Source organism: Merops nubicus, unplaced genomic scaffold (assembly GCF_000691845.1).
Source record: "Merops nubicus isolate BGI_N331 unplaced genomic scaffold, ASM69184v1 scaffold12171, whole genome shotgun sequence".
Taxonomy (NCBI): domain Eukaryota; kingdom Metazoa; phylum Chordata; class Aves; order Coraciiformes; family Meropidae; genus Merops; species Merops nubicus.
In genome coordinates, this window is record NW_008586268.1 from 246 (window position 1) to 13861 (window position 13616).

Genomic DNA, 13616 nt, shown 5'->3' on the forward strand with positions numbered 1-13616 from the left:
CTGAATTAAAAAAACTGATTTTAATGAAATGATCTTTTCACAGGCTGCGAGCTTAAAGCAGATAAGGAATATCAGTTCAAAGTAGATGATGAAGAAAATGAGCATCAACTGTCTTTGAGAACGGCAAGTATCCTTTATTTTTTAAGTTGTAGGGTCTAATATTTTTAAGTAGCATCATGAGAAGAGAGGCTCTTAATACGTACATTAATTTCCTTCAACTTGCTACTTTTAGTGGTGGCTTTATGTGAATGCGTTGAGTAATAAGCTCTTTCTGGAAGTGGACCACACCATGTCACTAGGTATGGTTGCTGTATTGGGAAGAAAAAAGTTCAAAACACCCACTGATTTAATTTACAGCAATCAATGCATGGCTGGAAGAGCTTAAAAATTCATTCACAGTAGGTTAATGAATCTATATTAAATGGATTTCAAGGCCAGAATAGGCACTCTTGACATATCTAACTGCAATACTTCAGAACAGATTCATAAGACTTACATATGGCCACATTTTTGCAGACTTCATTAGACATTCTTTTGGAGAGCTTTTCTGTGTACTCCACAAACAATTCAGTGCAGTTTTTCATAAGGAGCTAATCACTAAAAATAAACAAAAGGGGAGGGGGTTATGTTTTGATTCATTGTCCTTGGTGTTGCCCTCTCCAAGGATGTAGCTGGGAAATAACTGTTTTTCATTGAGACAGTTGATCTGACAGACTTCTGATGGAGCAGGATGCTCCTGGAAATCCAAGTATGAGCACTGAGATTTCTTGGGTGTACCCTCAGATGTTTCTACTGTCACACAAGCACAATGAGATATTTCAAGGCCCTGGTCCTGGGCTGAGCATGCTACTTTCGGTTAGCAGAAAGGTAATATGCCCCAGTTTCACAGGCAGAAAATTGAAGACTTGTAGCATCTCTCTCCTTCATGGTTTATTGCTGTGTTTGTTTTGATACAAAGGGATTCCTTGATGACACCTGGAAACAAGAGAGTCTTATAACTGTAAATCATTTCTTACAGCAGAATTTCTTCCTGCAGGGGACTTGAATAATCATACACTCCAAACTTATTCACAGTGATCCTTGCAACACTTGAACACAGACATTATGGTTTTGTGAATCATGTGTCTTCAGCCCTTGCCTTGTTATGAAAATTACAGCCTGGACTTGACAGGGACTAATTTGTTCTTAATTAGAATGTATTTTGGGGGAAGAATGTAACAGTAAAGTATGTACAGAACAAGTTCATGTGGATAGTTCTCATACCTGAGTGTTGTGCAGATGAAATTGGTCCCTGAGTGATATCTAAGTTGTATGGCATTATCCAAAGATCCTGGTTTTGGAGAAGTATTTCCAACATCTCTTCTGATGCTGTGCATTCTTCATGGGGACTGAAGCCGATTTAATCCATACCAGTACTTAGTTTTTACAGTTGTGAGGAAAAAAAAAAATCTCATTTGATAACTTGTCTTATTAAAGACAAAATATACACAGGAGAAAAGGGGATGGAATAACAAATGAGAGATGTCTGGGAGGCTTGGAAGACCTCAGATATGGCTACAAACAGAAAATGAGGTGAGCAGAGGAACAAGTTGATGGAAAGTAAGTGTGAATTAGCTAATACCCTGTGACTGTTCTGTGAGCCTGCTAAAAGACTAGATAGATTGACTGACAGGTGTTAGTTAAGATACAGGGTTGGTGGTGGACCTCTGGGTATGAGGTACAGAAAAAAGGGGAAGAGAAAAGGGAAAAAGTGGAAGGTGAGGAGGGTTGATGCATGTGGAGGTACAGAGTGGGTGAAGGTTTCTGTAGATGTTTTATTAATGATGGCTGAGAACGTAGAGGGATGGTCCCTGCTTTGTGACCTATTTATTGCCAGCTTGTGTTCTTCCAGTGAAGACAAGAAGGCAGCTGAGTAGATACTTGCCAGGCACTCAGTAAATAAATTGATAAGTGCTCTAGTATTGCTGACACTGGTGCAAGTGTCAGGAGTAGTTGGAGGTGGAGGGCATGCTCTTAAATTCTTGTCCTGGTGGGTAGTCCCACCAGCTGATTGATTCACTGTTGTCAGCTCGTTGGAGAGGTGAAGGCAGAGCTACAAATTTCACCTGTTTAAATTTTACAGTAACAGAACTTGCCAGGAGTAGTGAATCCTGTATCCTGTTTCTTGGTCTGATAGATGTAGTCTCTGGATCATTACAGCCTGCCTAAAACTCAGCTCTTGGAGAATGGAGAATTAAGGTGTATAGTTCTGCCTTCAGTGTTCATGCTCACATCTTCCATGGGGGCTGGGAAGCTGGGAAAGGTAACAGCCTTGTTCACTGCTCTCGGGAACAGTTGTAACGCTTCAGGGGTTCTTGGTTTTCACACCTCTTCCATGTAATCCTGACTCAGATGCCAGAGGTTCAGAGAACTGGAATTTCAGGCCTGTCCCATGTGTGTCACTTGTTTGCCTCCCTGCAGCTATGACTTCTGAATCTTCAGAAAGTGCCAGACTTTTGAGTTTTGAAATGCTCTGGGACAGCAGCTCTCAGTCCTTGGTGAAGTGAAGCATAAGGCACCTGCAGAAATTGCAGGATTGCAATGGGCAGTGGTTTAGACTTAATTCCTCACTGGATGTGAACAGGAGCTGTGTAATGGGATACAGTGAAGCAGTTGGTAGAGCAGCCATGGCAGGAAGGGGAAGGATGAAAGCTGTGATTCTGTAGCAGTCACAGCAGTTGTTTCCTTTCCTCTGCTCACATGTTTGCACTTCCCCTGGGCCTGATCCAGTGCTGATTGGACTTGTCCCTGACCCATTTCACTGCTGTAATCCAGTAGCAAAAGGTCTATCTACTTCTTGCTCTCATTGAAACGCACCTTGAGGTGCACCTTGGCACGTGCCAGTGTTCTGGGGGAAGAGGATATTGGTGTGGAGAGGAGTAAGCTTAGTCTTTGGTGGGCAGAAATACAAACTTCAGTCTTAGAAGGTGTGGAACAATGAATGGAATTTAAAGGACTTCAGGATATTTGGGAAGGTGCTCAGGATGTGCACTGCTCTTTACCTGACAGGTTACCTTAGGAGCTGGAGCCAAAGACGAGTTACACGTTGTAGAAGCAGAAGCATTGGACTATGAAGGCAACCCTATCAAAGTAGTACTGGCATCTCTGAAAATGTCAGTGCAGCCTACGGTAAGTGCAGGAATTTGGTCTTGGGTGAGAAAAACAAGATAGAAAAGGTTTTGGTTGACTGAATTTTGCAACTGCACGGTGGTCGGTGTAATTAATGCGTGTCATCTCTCCCTATACGAGTGTAGGTGTTAGCAGGCAGGTGCAGCTATTGCCTGTGCTGCTGTCTTTGAGCCTTGGGTGACAAAAATCTAGGTTTTGTGCAGGTCCTAATCTCTTAAGAGATTCTGAAGATGATTACTACCTTTTCTTGATTTAAGGACACCCTACTTGTCATTCTTGCCATCTGTATTGCAGATGGAATCAGCGTTGCTGCTATTGCAGAAGTGGAACTGCACAATGCTGGGGACAGGTGTGGTGGATAATATTCAAACTGGCATTGTTGCTAAGAGCAGAAACATGTAGATCGGTCTGGCTTTGAAGTGTGCTTTATTTCCAGTAAGCAATGAGAGTGTAGTAAGCCATGTTGTGTCTTGCTGAGCTGATTCAACTCTTAAACACTTCCTAAATATTCTGTCAGCTGGACATTTGTGCTAGGCTTGGAGGCTGCAGGTGTCTGTGCTCCTGGCTTCCTTTGAATTTGCATTGGCTGTTAAAACACATTTTGTCTTTAATATTTTAATAAATAACAATGCTTTTTTCCTTAGGTTTCGTTAGGTGGCTTTGAGATCACACCACCAGTGGTCTTGAGGTTGAAGTGTGGTTCGGGACCCGTTTATGTCAGTGGCCAACACCTCGTGGGTATGTATCAGTATGTTGACTGAGCTGTCATCTTGCTACCTGTCGGCCCCAGCAGAACTTGAGTGATGGATCTGGTGTCTCAGGCAGTAATTCCTCTGCTACTGACCCTCTGAGTCTTTCATTCACTGTCTTCAGAGGCAGGAGGTGTTACCTGTAGGACAAAGGAGTTCAGAGAAAGGCTTACGTAGTTTTTCTTGCTTTCTGTTTTGTATGGATCAGGGGAGTTTGTCAGCCTTGCAGCTTGAATTCTGATTTCTCTCCTTAAACATGAGCATTGGGTTCCTGATGTTAGTATCTCACAGCAGAAAGCTGTGAGCTTTCTACTTGCCAATCAAGAGTGTGAGAAACCTGCCTGTGAAATAGTTCTGAGCTGGCACTTAAACTAAGCCAGGACTAGTCTGCTTTGTAGAATTGTCTTTGATATTTCTTTCTAGAAGTTCTCTTAAATGTGTCTCCTTAGAAACTGAGAAAATTTTATTCTTAATTTTCTGTGGTGTCTTTTCTGTGAGGAATTTTACAGGCAGTTGGTTACTCACCCATTTTGGATTTCACTGTAGTAGGATCTGCAAACAGCTGGAAAAGTTTCTGATCTCAGTGGCTAAATTGCTGGTAGGAGGCTTCTGCCTGTCAGTTCAGCATGCCAGTAAGAACTTGCCTATTTAGTTGAGGGTGATACTTTTCTGTTTCTTGCTGACTGTAACTGTTGCTAAATGAGGTTGTTTTTACACATTGCCATCATTTTATCAGCATTAGAGGAAGAACCAGAATCAGACGATGAGGAAGATGACACAAAAATTGTGAACACTTCAGCAAAGAGACCAGCAAGTGGAGGAGGAGCTAAAACACCACAGGTACCTCGACTGCCCCATCACCTTGTCTGCTGAGCTTCCTTAGGGTTTGGTATTGCTGCTGCCTCCAGGAGTAAGCAGTTGGAATGGCTGCTTTCATTTACTTAATACAGGGTCTCTTGACATCTGTGGGGAAGGATTCTTTTGTACTCGGGTCTTGACAAGAGCTAAGTGACAGACGTGCAGTGAAGTACAGACAGTTTCCAGAGCTCTGCTGCAGGGGCTAATAGGAAGGCTACTTCTGTGGAAGTTTTGTCCACTGCAGTAACTGAGTGTGTGCAGCTTCTAGTATAAATGTCAGTGTACTTCAGGAATTTAAATGCTGATGAAAAGAAAGGAGGGTTCCCGTGCTCAAAGCATGCTGTTAACTTGCTAATGGTTTTTGACTTGGCAGCTGTATCTTACTGGGTTTTAGCTAAAATGGTGGAAGATAGTCTTGTAATTAGGCCACAGATTAAGTCAAAGTTGCTGTATATGAAGACAAAATGGGACTGACATTTCACATACTTGATCTTTTTAAAGAAAAAGCCAAAATTATCAGAAGATGATGAGGATGATGAAGATGATGATGAAGATGATGAGTATGTATTCTTATTTGGATAGTGTATTTTGAAATACAGGGTTAAGTGTTTCAGAATGACTTGTGACCTAACTGACCATTCAGTGAGCAAGCTGATTTCTTGGCTACAAAAAAAGCAGAATTGCCTCCAGTTTCTTTATGATGCAATCGAAATTAGTGTTATTCAGATAAATCACCCTGAGTTATAAGACTTAGTTTACTGTAACTTGTAAACTTCTAATAAATGTAGAATTTCTTTAATAGTAGTGAAAGTCTTCAGATACATGCCTTTGGTATTAAAACAGAAAGAAATGCATGTCACTACTTCAATAGTAGTAAGTAGAGTATTTGGCCTCCAGCACCTTGCATTGTGTTAAAACAAGGTAGAACATGGGAGGAAGGCTTGCTTCCTTCATCTTTTGTTAAATTTTTGATTGGAAGGGAGGGGGAAGGCTAATTCCTGATGTAGTTGAAGCTGTGGGGGTGAATCTTGATTTATGGTGAGTGACTTCCTTTCTAATTGTAGTGATGAGGATGACTTAGAGGATGATGAGGAAGAAATGAAAACACCAGTGAAGAAAGTAAGTGGCATATATATACCTATACACACACTGTGACCCTCTTCACTCATGAAGGCTTACATGGCCTGTTTTATGAATTGGGAAGGAAGTGAGTGATAATACCAGGTGGACTTCTTACCTGCAACTAAGTTTATTCAGATAGGAGAGCAAGTGCTAACACCTCTTAGCTTACTGCTGGGTGTTAACTGTCCTGACTGGGTTGTCTTTGAGAATTACTATGAAGACTAGCTCTAAAGCAGGAGGAGGGAAGGGAGGAAGCTGTATTTGCAGAAGTGAGATAGCAGTTTTAGGTGTGAGTTCTGCACTTTTGTAATGCAGAAGCTACTTGAGGTGTCCTGTATAAAGAAATGGCAGTAGGATGTTAGAACAGATCTTGGTGTGAGTGCTTATCCAGTCCATGGTTTGTTTACTTGGCTGCAGAGAGTGGCTGGGTTCTTAGCAGTTCTTACCTGCAGCTGTCAGACTGGTATGATTTTGTGTATGGCTATTGGGCAGCAAACAAAATCCTGCTCAGAGGTAGCACGGGGTCATGCTTTGCCATTTCAGCGAGTCCTGTGTGCTGTGAGAAAGGTCTTTCTAGCAACCTAAATTCAATAAAAAAGGGATCTAAATGTTTGAGCTTGGAAAGGGTTCACTTCAGGCAGGCAAGTGTGAATGTGGAATGATGTCAGCCCTTCAGTGCCATCTGGTGGTAAAACCAGCTGTGGGACAATGGCAACTGCAGAGGTAGAAGGTAGTGACTTTTTTTTAACTCGGTCCTTTGGCTTGAATTAATGTGTTCATACCTGCTGTTCAGAGACAGTTTGTTTCACTTCACTGTATACAGCTGTTTCCTAATGAGCTTCAATGGGGTGGTAGTGCACAGTAGTTAAAGGCTTGGTAAAGACAATCTGAATGGCAAGTTTCTTCCCATCTAATCAAATCTGGTGTGGCCGAACAAAATGGTCCCTTGATTTCTATAGGAGTATAAGAATCCATTGGTCAGGGACATCCCAGATGGTTCTCTATTAAATACCACACAAGAGGTAATAGTTGTGCTGAAAAGAAAGCGAAAGAGCACTGAGTCAGATCTTGGAATTGTGCTATTGAATTAGTCTTATTCAACATCTACCCCCAAAAGTCTGTGGTAATATGTAAGGAAAGCTGTAATATATAAGGAAAGTGTAGTGAAGGTCTCACAGTTGTATGGGAACAGAACAAAACTTGACCTTGGTGATGGTATGGATTGTGTTGCGCCAGGAGTTTTTCATTTGTGTTCCTACATGTGTTTTGCTGAAATGCTGGACACTGGTCATGTTGAGAATACTCTTTTGGTCGTTGGATGTAAACGGCACGTATTTGTGCTGGACCTTAGTAAGGCCCTTGACACCATCTCCCACAGCATTCTGCTAGAGAAGCTGGTGGGCCATGCCATAGACAGGTGAACTATTTGCTGGGACAAAAACTGGTGGGGTGTCCAAGCCCAGAGGGTTGTGGTGAATGGAGTTAAATCCTGTTGGCCAGTCATGAGCAGTGTTCCCAAGGGCTCAGTTTTTGGGCCGCTCTTTAACATCTTTATCAATGATCTGCATGGAGGGATCAAGGGCACCCTCAGTAAGTTTGCAGATGACACCAGATTCAGTGGGAGTGTTGATCTGCTTGAGTGTCAGGGGGCTTTGCAGAGGGATCTGGACAGGTTGGATCAGGAGGACAACTGTGTGAGGTTCAACAAGGCCAAATGCCAGGTCCTGCACTTGGGCCACAACCCTCAGGCAACAGTACAGTCTGGAGGAAGAGTGGCTGGGATGTGTCTGGCAGAAAGGGACCTGGGGGCCCTGGTGGGCAGGTGGATGAACATGAGCCAGCGTGTGGCCAAGGAGGCCACCAGCATCCTGGCCTGGGTTGAAAATTGTGCGTCCAGCAGGAGTAGGGAAGTGATGGTACCCCTGGACTTGGTGCTGGTGAGGCCACAGCTTGAGTACTGGGTTCAGTTTTGGGCACCACAGGATAAGAAAGACTTACCTTAATAGTCTTTAGGTGCTTAGTCTATAGGTGCTGGAGTGAGTCCAGAGAAGGACAGTGGAGCTGGTGAAGGGTCTGGGAAACGTGGGAGCAGTTGAGGGAACTGAGGTTTAGTCCAGAGAAGAGAAGGCTGAGGGGAGTCCTTATTGCTCTCTACAACTCCCTGAAAAGAGGTTGTGGTGAGGTGGTCTCTTCTCCTTGCGGTAGGATGAGAGGCAGTGGGCTGAAGTTGCACCAGGGGAGGTTTGGATTGGATCTTAGGAAGAATTTTTTTCCTGGCACAGTGGTCAGACATTGGTCCAGGCTGCCCAGGGACGTGGTGGAGTCACCATCCCTGGAGGGGTTCAAAAAATGTGTAGATGTGGCAGCACTTGGGGTCATAGTTTAGTGGTCATGACAGTGTTGGGTTGATCAAGCTGGACTTGATCTGGAGGTCTTTTCCAACCTTAATGATTTTATGATTCTTATTTGTCACCAAGTCTTGAGTACTGTATTAATGAGCTTAACATTTACAGCAGTTTTTCATGACAAATGAACTTAAATTCTTTTTTTTTTTTTCAGCCTGTCCGTGAGGCTTCAGGAAAAAACATGCAGAAAGCAAAACAAAATGGAAAGGACTCTAAGCCGTCCACACCAGCATCTAAATCAAAAGTGAGTGAAGACAAACTAGTAAAACAAACGTTTGATCTAGTGTGGAAGCTATTTTTCTTGCCTAACAGTAGCTTCGAATGATAGTGCTAAGTGTTGAGTTAGGCTTTTGAATCTTAATATGAAGCATCCTGGGGGATACTTAACTGCAGCAGCACAGATTTGCTGTTTTGGTGATCCCACGGAGTCAAGTCTAAATCACTGAATACTGGGTTATTTATAGTTTCATAGAGCTGTGCAGAGCCCTGCCCAGAGGCATAAGGTGCTAGCTGTGCTAACTGTAGTCACACCAAACTTCAATGTTGTTCTTGTCTCAGGAATGTGTTGGAAGCACAAATTTAACCTGTGACTTTGTGAAAAGTAGCTGAACTATCTCTGTGAATAGCTAGTTCTTTTATTCTGTATAGATTCTGCAGTAGGTTTCAAAGTGACTGTTTAGAAAAACCTGATCTTGTATACCAAGTAGTTTTATGTGTGTGCAAGTTCCTAATGAAATGAATAATTTTCAGACTCCAGATTCCAAGAAGGATAAATCTCTAACTCCAAAAACACCAAAAGTCCCTCTGTCGCTAGAGGAGATCAAAGCAAAAATGCAAGCATCTGTAGATAAGGTGAGTTTTTGGAAATCTCCAGTTTCTCGACTGTGTTTTTATGCTTCCACAGATGAGAAGAATTGCATGCTTTAAAATTCTTACACGTCACTTACTGCTGTGCTGTTACCACAGTATGTTGATGTTGAAGCTCACTTGGGACAAAAAGAAGCCTCTGTGCTCATGAGAAACAAAACCCATTTTGTTTCAGTAGTGGTGATCAATGCTTGGCATTTCTTGGTGAACTGTCTCCAGTAAAATCTGGAAAAAAAGCACAACAAAACACAACTAAACCAAAGCACAAACAATGCCTGGTATTTATTCTGAAAGTGTCTTAACTACTGTACACATTTGAAGAAACTAAAGCAGAGCTCTTCATGTGCTTGGGATAGCTGAGTCTTAAAGCAGTATCCAGCCTGGATATCCAGATGCTTGTAAGGCTTTGTAGCCTCCAGAAGGGGGAGGTAGGTGCTTGAGAGATGCATTATTGAATTGTTGAAGACATGGAAGCATTGGCTTTCTGAACTGGAGATCTGGGGTTAATTGAGTCTCCCCTCAATGGATGTTCCATCTCTGGAAGGTCACAGGGCAGGCGCTTGGCTTCTGCTTGTTCCCAGCTTTGACTAGAACTTCAGTTATACATATGGGCATTCTTCTTGGCTCCTATTTAAGTCTAAAGAAGAAAATAGAAGTGTTTTACTGCCAGGCTGGCTGGATAAAAGTGTAGCAGGTAATAGGAGTTCTTTCTCTCGGCTGTTTGGCAGCCTGTGTGCTGGCAGGGGCTGCAGCTGGGTGCATGCCTGTACTGTGGAACAGTGAGGACCTCACAACTAGGCTGTGCGAGTTCTGGTTTTTCATCACTAGCTCAGGAGCATGCACATGGGCTGTATGTCCATTTGTGACAGAACCAGGTTCTTGGTGGCTGAACACTCTTTATTGGAGTCTTATATTTGGCTGATGTCAGGGGTATGAAGAATTCCAGGTGTTTTGGTTTTGGCATTTGTTTTTTAGTTTGGTTTGAGATAAGCTGTTTCCCCCTTACAGTAGCAATCAAATCATCTAAAGAATTAGGATTATCTTCTGCTTAGATTCTTAATGTTCTGAGGCAGTTTTGCTCCAGGAATGCAAAATAAGACAAAGTGTTTCAATATGGAGTGGGTGCACAGTGAGCAATGACAGATTGTGGGGGGGTTCAAAATGCACATCCCTAAACTGTGAACTTGACGGTGATGGATGGTATCATTCTGCTAGGTCAGACTGACCTCTTGGATGTAGTGGCTGCTTGGGTGGGTTTTTAAGTGTGTGACTCAGAGGAGCTGTGATCAGTGTTGTTTCTGCAGTGCAAGCAGAAGTGGCTGAGCTGCTCACAGTAGACTGATGTCCCCATGGAGGGAGGCGTGCAGGCCAGACGACTGGCATGTAGCCCTACAATATACTTTCTGTTCCTGCAGAATGTTTTTAGTGAGAGATGCTGTGTAAGCACAGACATGTAGGAGCAATAGCAAGCAGCTTGATTTAATATTTTCCAAGGTGATGCTAGAACATCCTAGGCAAAAGGCTTGTGTGTTGCCATATACAATAGCACTTCTAGCTGCCAGCCAGCAAGTTAGCATCTTTAAAATAACTTATTGAACAACTAGAGTGGAACTGCTGTGTTGTGTAGTAAGCAGATGTCAGTAGGCTAATAAAAGAGCATCAGCACTTCACAGATCCCAGAGGTTGGTTGTGGAGTTTCACTGAGGGTGATGGGACACTGGAACAGGTTGTCCAGGGAAGGTATGGATGCTCCATCACTGCTGGTGTTGAAGGTCAGGTCGGGTGGGGCTTTGAGGAAACTGGTCCAGTGGGAGGTGTCCCTGCCCATGGCAGGAGGGTTGAACTATATGATCTGTAAAGTCCCTCCCAGCCCAAATTATTCTATGACATCGTCCAAATTCAGGCTTTTATGGTTGCAGTACTGCAGTTTCAGATACTCCGTATGTGGTTTTGCTTCCTCTGAACATAAAGTTGCCATCTTCCACAATGTGCTGAGTGTGCTGTTGTAATAAGTACATTTCAACTGATGAACCTGAAAAATGGGAATACCATACATGGGAGATGTGAAAGTAAATCAGTGTCTCAAAACAGTGTGCTCTACTTGCAAATTGCATGCCGTAGTAAGGACCCAGAAATATGGAGTTAGTTCCGGCTTATCTGCATAGCATATGAGTGTGGACTAGAAGCAAGGTTACTTGGCATGGTGAATGCTTGGTATGTTTTTGAGGATGAGCAAAGGTGCTCATACAGCAGTTTCAGTGTGTAGTCACTCCTGTGAGAGATACCTGGCTACTGTAGTAGATAAACTTTTAAAAGCAGATTGATTTGGGATGTTACAAGGTGAATTCAGTCAATTTGTGAAGGGTTTAAGCCCCATAAATTATTTATTGGACATGTTAAGTGGCCTGCATACACTAAAACTTGATTTTTTTCAAAACAGGGTACTACCCTTCCTAAGCTGGAACCCAAATTTGCCAACTATGTGAAGAATTGCTTCAGGACGGAGGACCAGAAGGTAACTGAATTTATTGGATCTTGATAAAAGTCCAGAAACTTTTATAACCTGACTTAGGGATTCTTTTCCACTTCTTAATCTTTACAAGCTTTGGACTGTTTCAAAGGGTTACAAACCATGAACAATACTTAAAATTAAATAAATGGGAACGGTTTTAAGGGTTTAGTTGGCTAAGATGGGAAAGCTAATATTTTATTACATTTTTCCAGCTTTTTATATGGTTGGTAAATTATCTCTTGCTTACTAAACCCACAGAATTTTCCTTTTGGCACCATATTGGGTAAGGAAATGAGCTGTGGTTTTCCTTGCTGCTGAATTTGGCCACCTAGGCTGGTCTGCTGTTCGGCCTTTTGTTGGGGAGGGTGTCTGGGAGGGGGAACTGTTTTGCGATGGAGATTATGGCTTTCTTCTTACATTCTCTCCCAAAGTCAACTAAACTCTTGTAAGAAGGCAAGCCAAAAGGTGGTATCAGGAAGTGAGTTTCTGAATTAGTTATTACTCAACATATACTGAGCTAAAATGTGTCTTAGATTTCCCTATCAAAATTCCTGTGAGTTAAAACGTTCTTCCAGTGACAGAATTCCTTATGCTTTCCTGCTTCCCTCAGTGGTTCAGAATAAACTTGTGTGATGGACAAATTGATAGGTTCTTGAAAGAAGGTTTCAAAGCAGTTAGCCTCAGCTACTGGAGTCGGCCTGACATGAGCCAGGGTAGGCAGAGTTCAGCCAATATTTGCCTAGCTGGTCCACACCCATCCTCTCGCTTACCTTCACAGAATTCTGACTATTGTGACTTAGTGAATAGCAGTCTTCTAGGAGAGGGACCTAATGTCCTACGGTCTTGCTTTCAACTTGGTTTTTCTCTGAAAGTAATGCATTTTTTGTTGTAGTTTAAAGTCAATATTTTGTGGAGTAAATGAAGGTAGTAAACAGAAAATTATTAGAAAATTGGATTTCAATTTCTAACCATTTGTGTACGCTTCCAGGTCATTCAAGCTCTCTGGCAGTGGAGACAGACTCTGTAAGAAAAGAAAACAGCTGAAACAGTTCATTAAAAACTGCAGTCTTATTTCTGTAACCATTATTTGGCTGTCCTTTTTACAAATGCTGAAAGCTTTCCCATAAATGTCATCCAGATTACCTTGCCAAGAATGTGTTGTCCAAAATGCCTGTTTAGTTTTTCAAGATGGGACTCCACCCTCAGCTTCACTTTAAGTATGTATGGAATGTTTTGATAAGGCATGGTGGTGGTGGTGGTCAGACAAATGGAAATGGTGGGGAGACTAATGTATGTGGAAAAAAAAAAAAATAAAATTTAGTATTTTAATAAAGTACTATCGTTTCTTTTTTTATGGGTTGAGGCTAGTCTGCATGCTGAACCCAGAAGATAACAGGGCTTTAGGAACTACTGCAAAGGATTTAGCTACTCCTCTTTCCCAAGTACCCATTAGATAGTCTCATTTATGTTGTCAACTTTAAAAACAACTTAAACTCCATGAGCTTTACAGGTCATGATTGGTGAGAAGACTGGGGTGGTAAGTGGGGCTTTATTCATGTCTGGAAATGACCACTAATATAATTGCCTAGAACAGCCTTTCCTGCATCTGTTTCTGACCCACTTCATTGCTCTTTGGTTTCTCTTTGAACCACTGTGTTTGTAGGGCTTGTGACTCCACTTGTAAAAGGTAATACTTCTGATTTGGGAATTGCTGGCTGTGCTGTTCCTCTGAGGGGCTGCAGTCTGAGGTTTCAGAATGATTCCTGAGAGGGTTTTGCTTAAACACTGTAGGGTGTGCCTAGAGAGCTTGGCTGAGAGGGATTGGTGCCAGTGAGTGAATTCCTGGGAATGGTGAGGAGCTGATCTCCAGCAAATCCCCAAAGCTCAGGTGGGCAGGGAGTTCTGTAGGCTCCTTCAGTCATTTGATTATATACC

The 13616-nt window shown here is 42.5% G+C and overlaps 1 protein-coding gene across 1 annotated transcript; it reads left to right on the forward strand.

The window, feature by feature from the left end:
- Positions 1-39: 39 nt before the first annotated feature.
- Positions 40-13017, forward strand: NPM1 (nucleophosmin (nucleolar phosphoprotein B23, numatrin); the record flags this gene model as incomplete). Its single annotated transcript, XM_008948593.1, has 10 exons — positions 40-123; positions 3049-3168; positions 3813-3906; positions 4654-4757; positions 5277-5335; positions 5840-5894; positions 8457-8546; positions 9053-9154; positions 11610-11684; positions 12670-13017. Coding segments are annotated over 10 exons (822 nt in total), but the record flags the coding sequence as incomplete, so codon positions are not given.
- Positions 13018-13616: the final 599 nt, after the last annotated feature.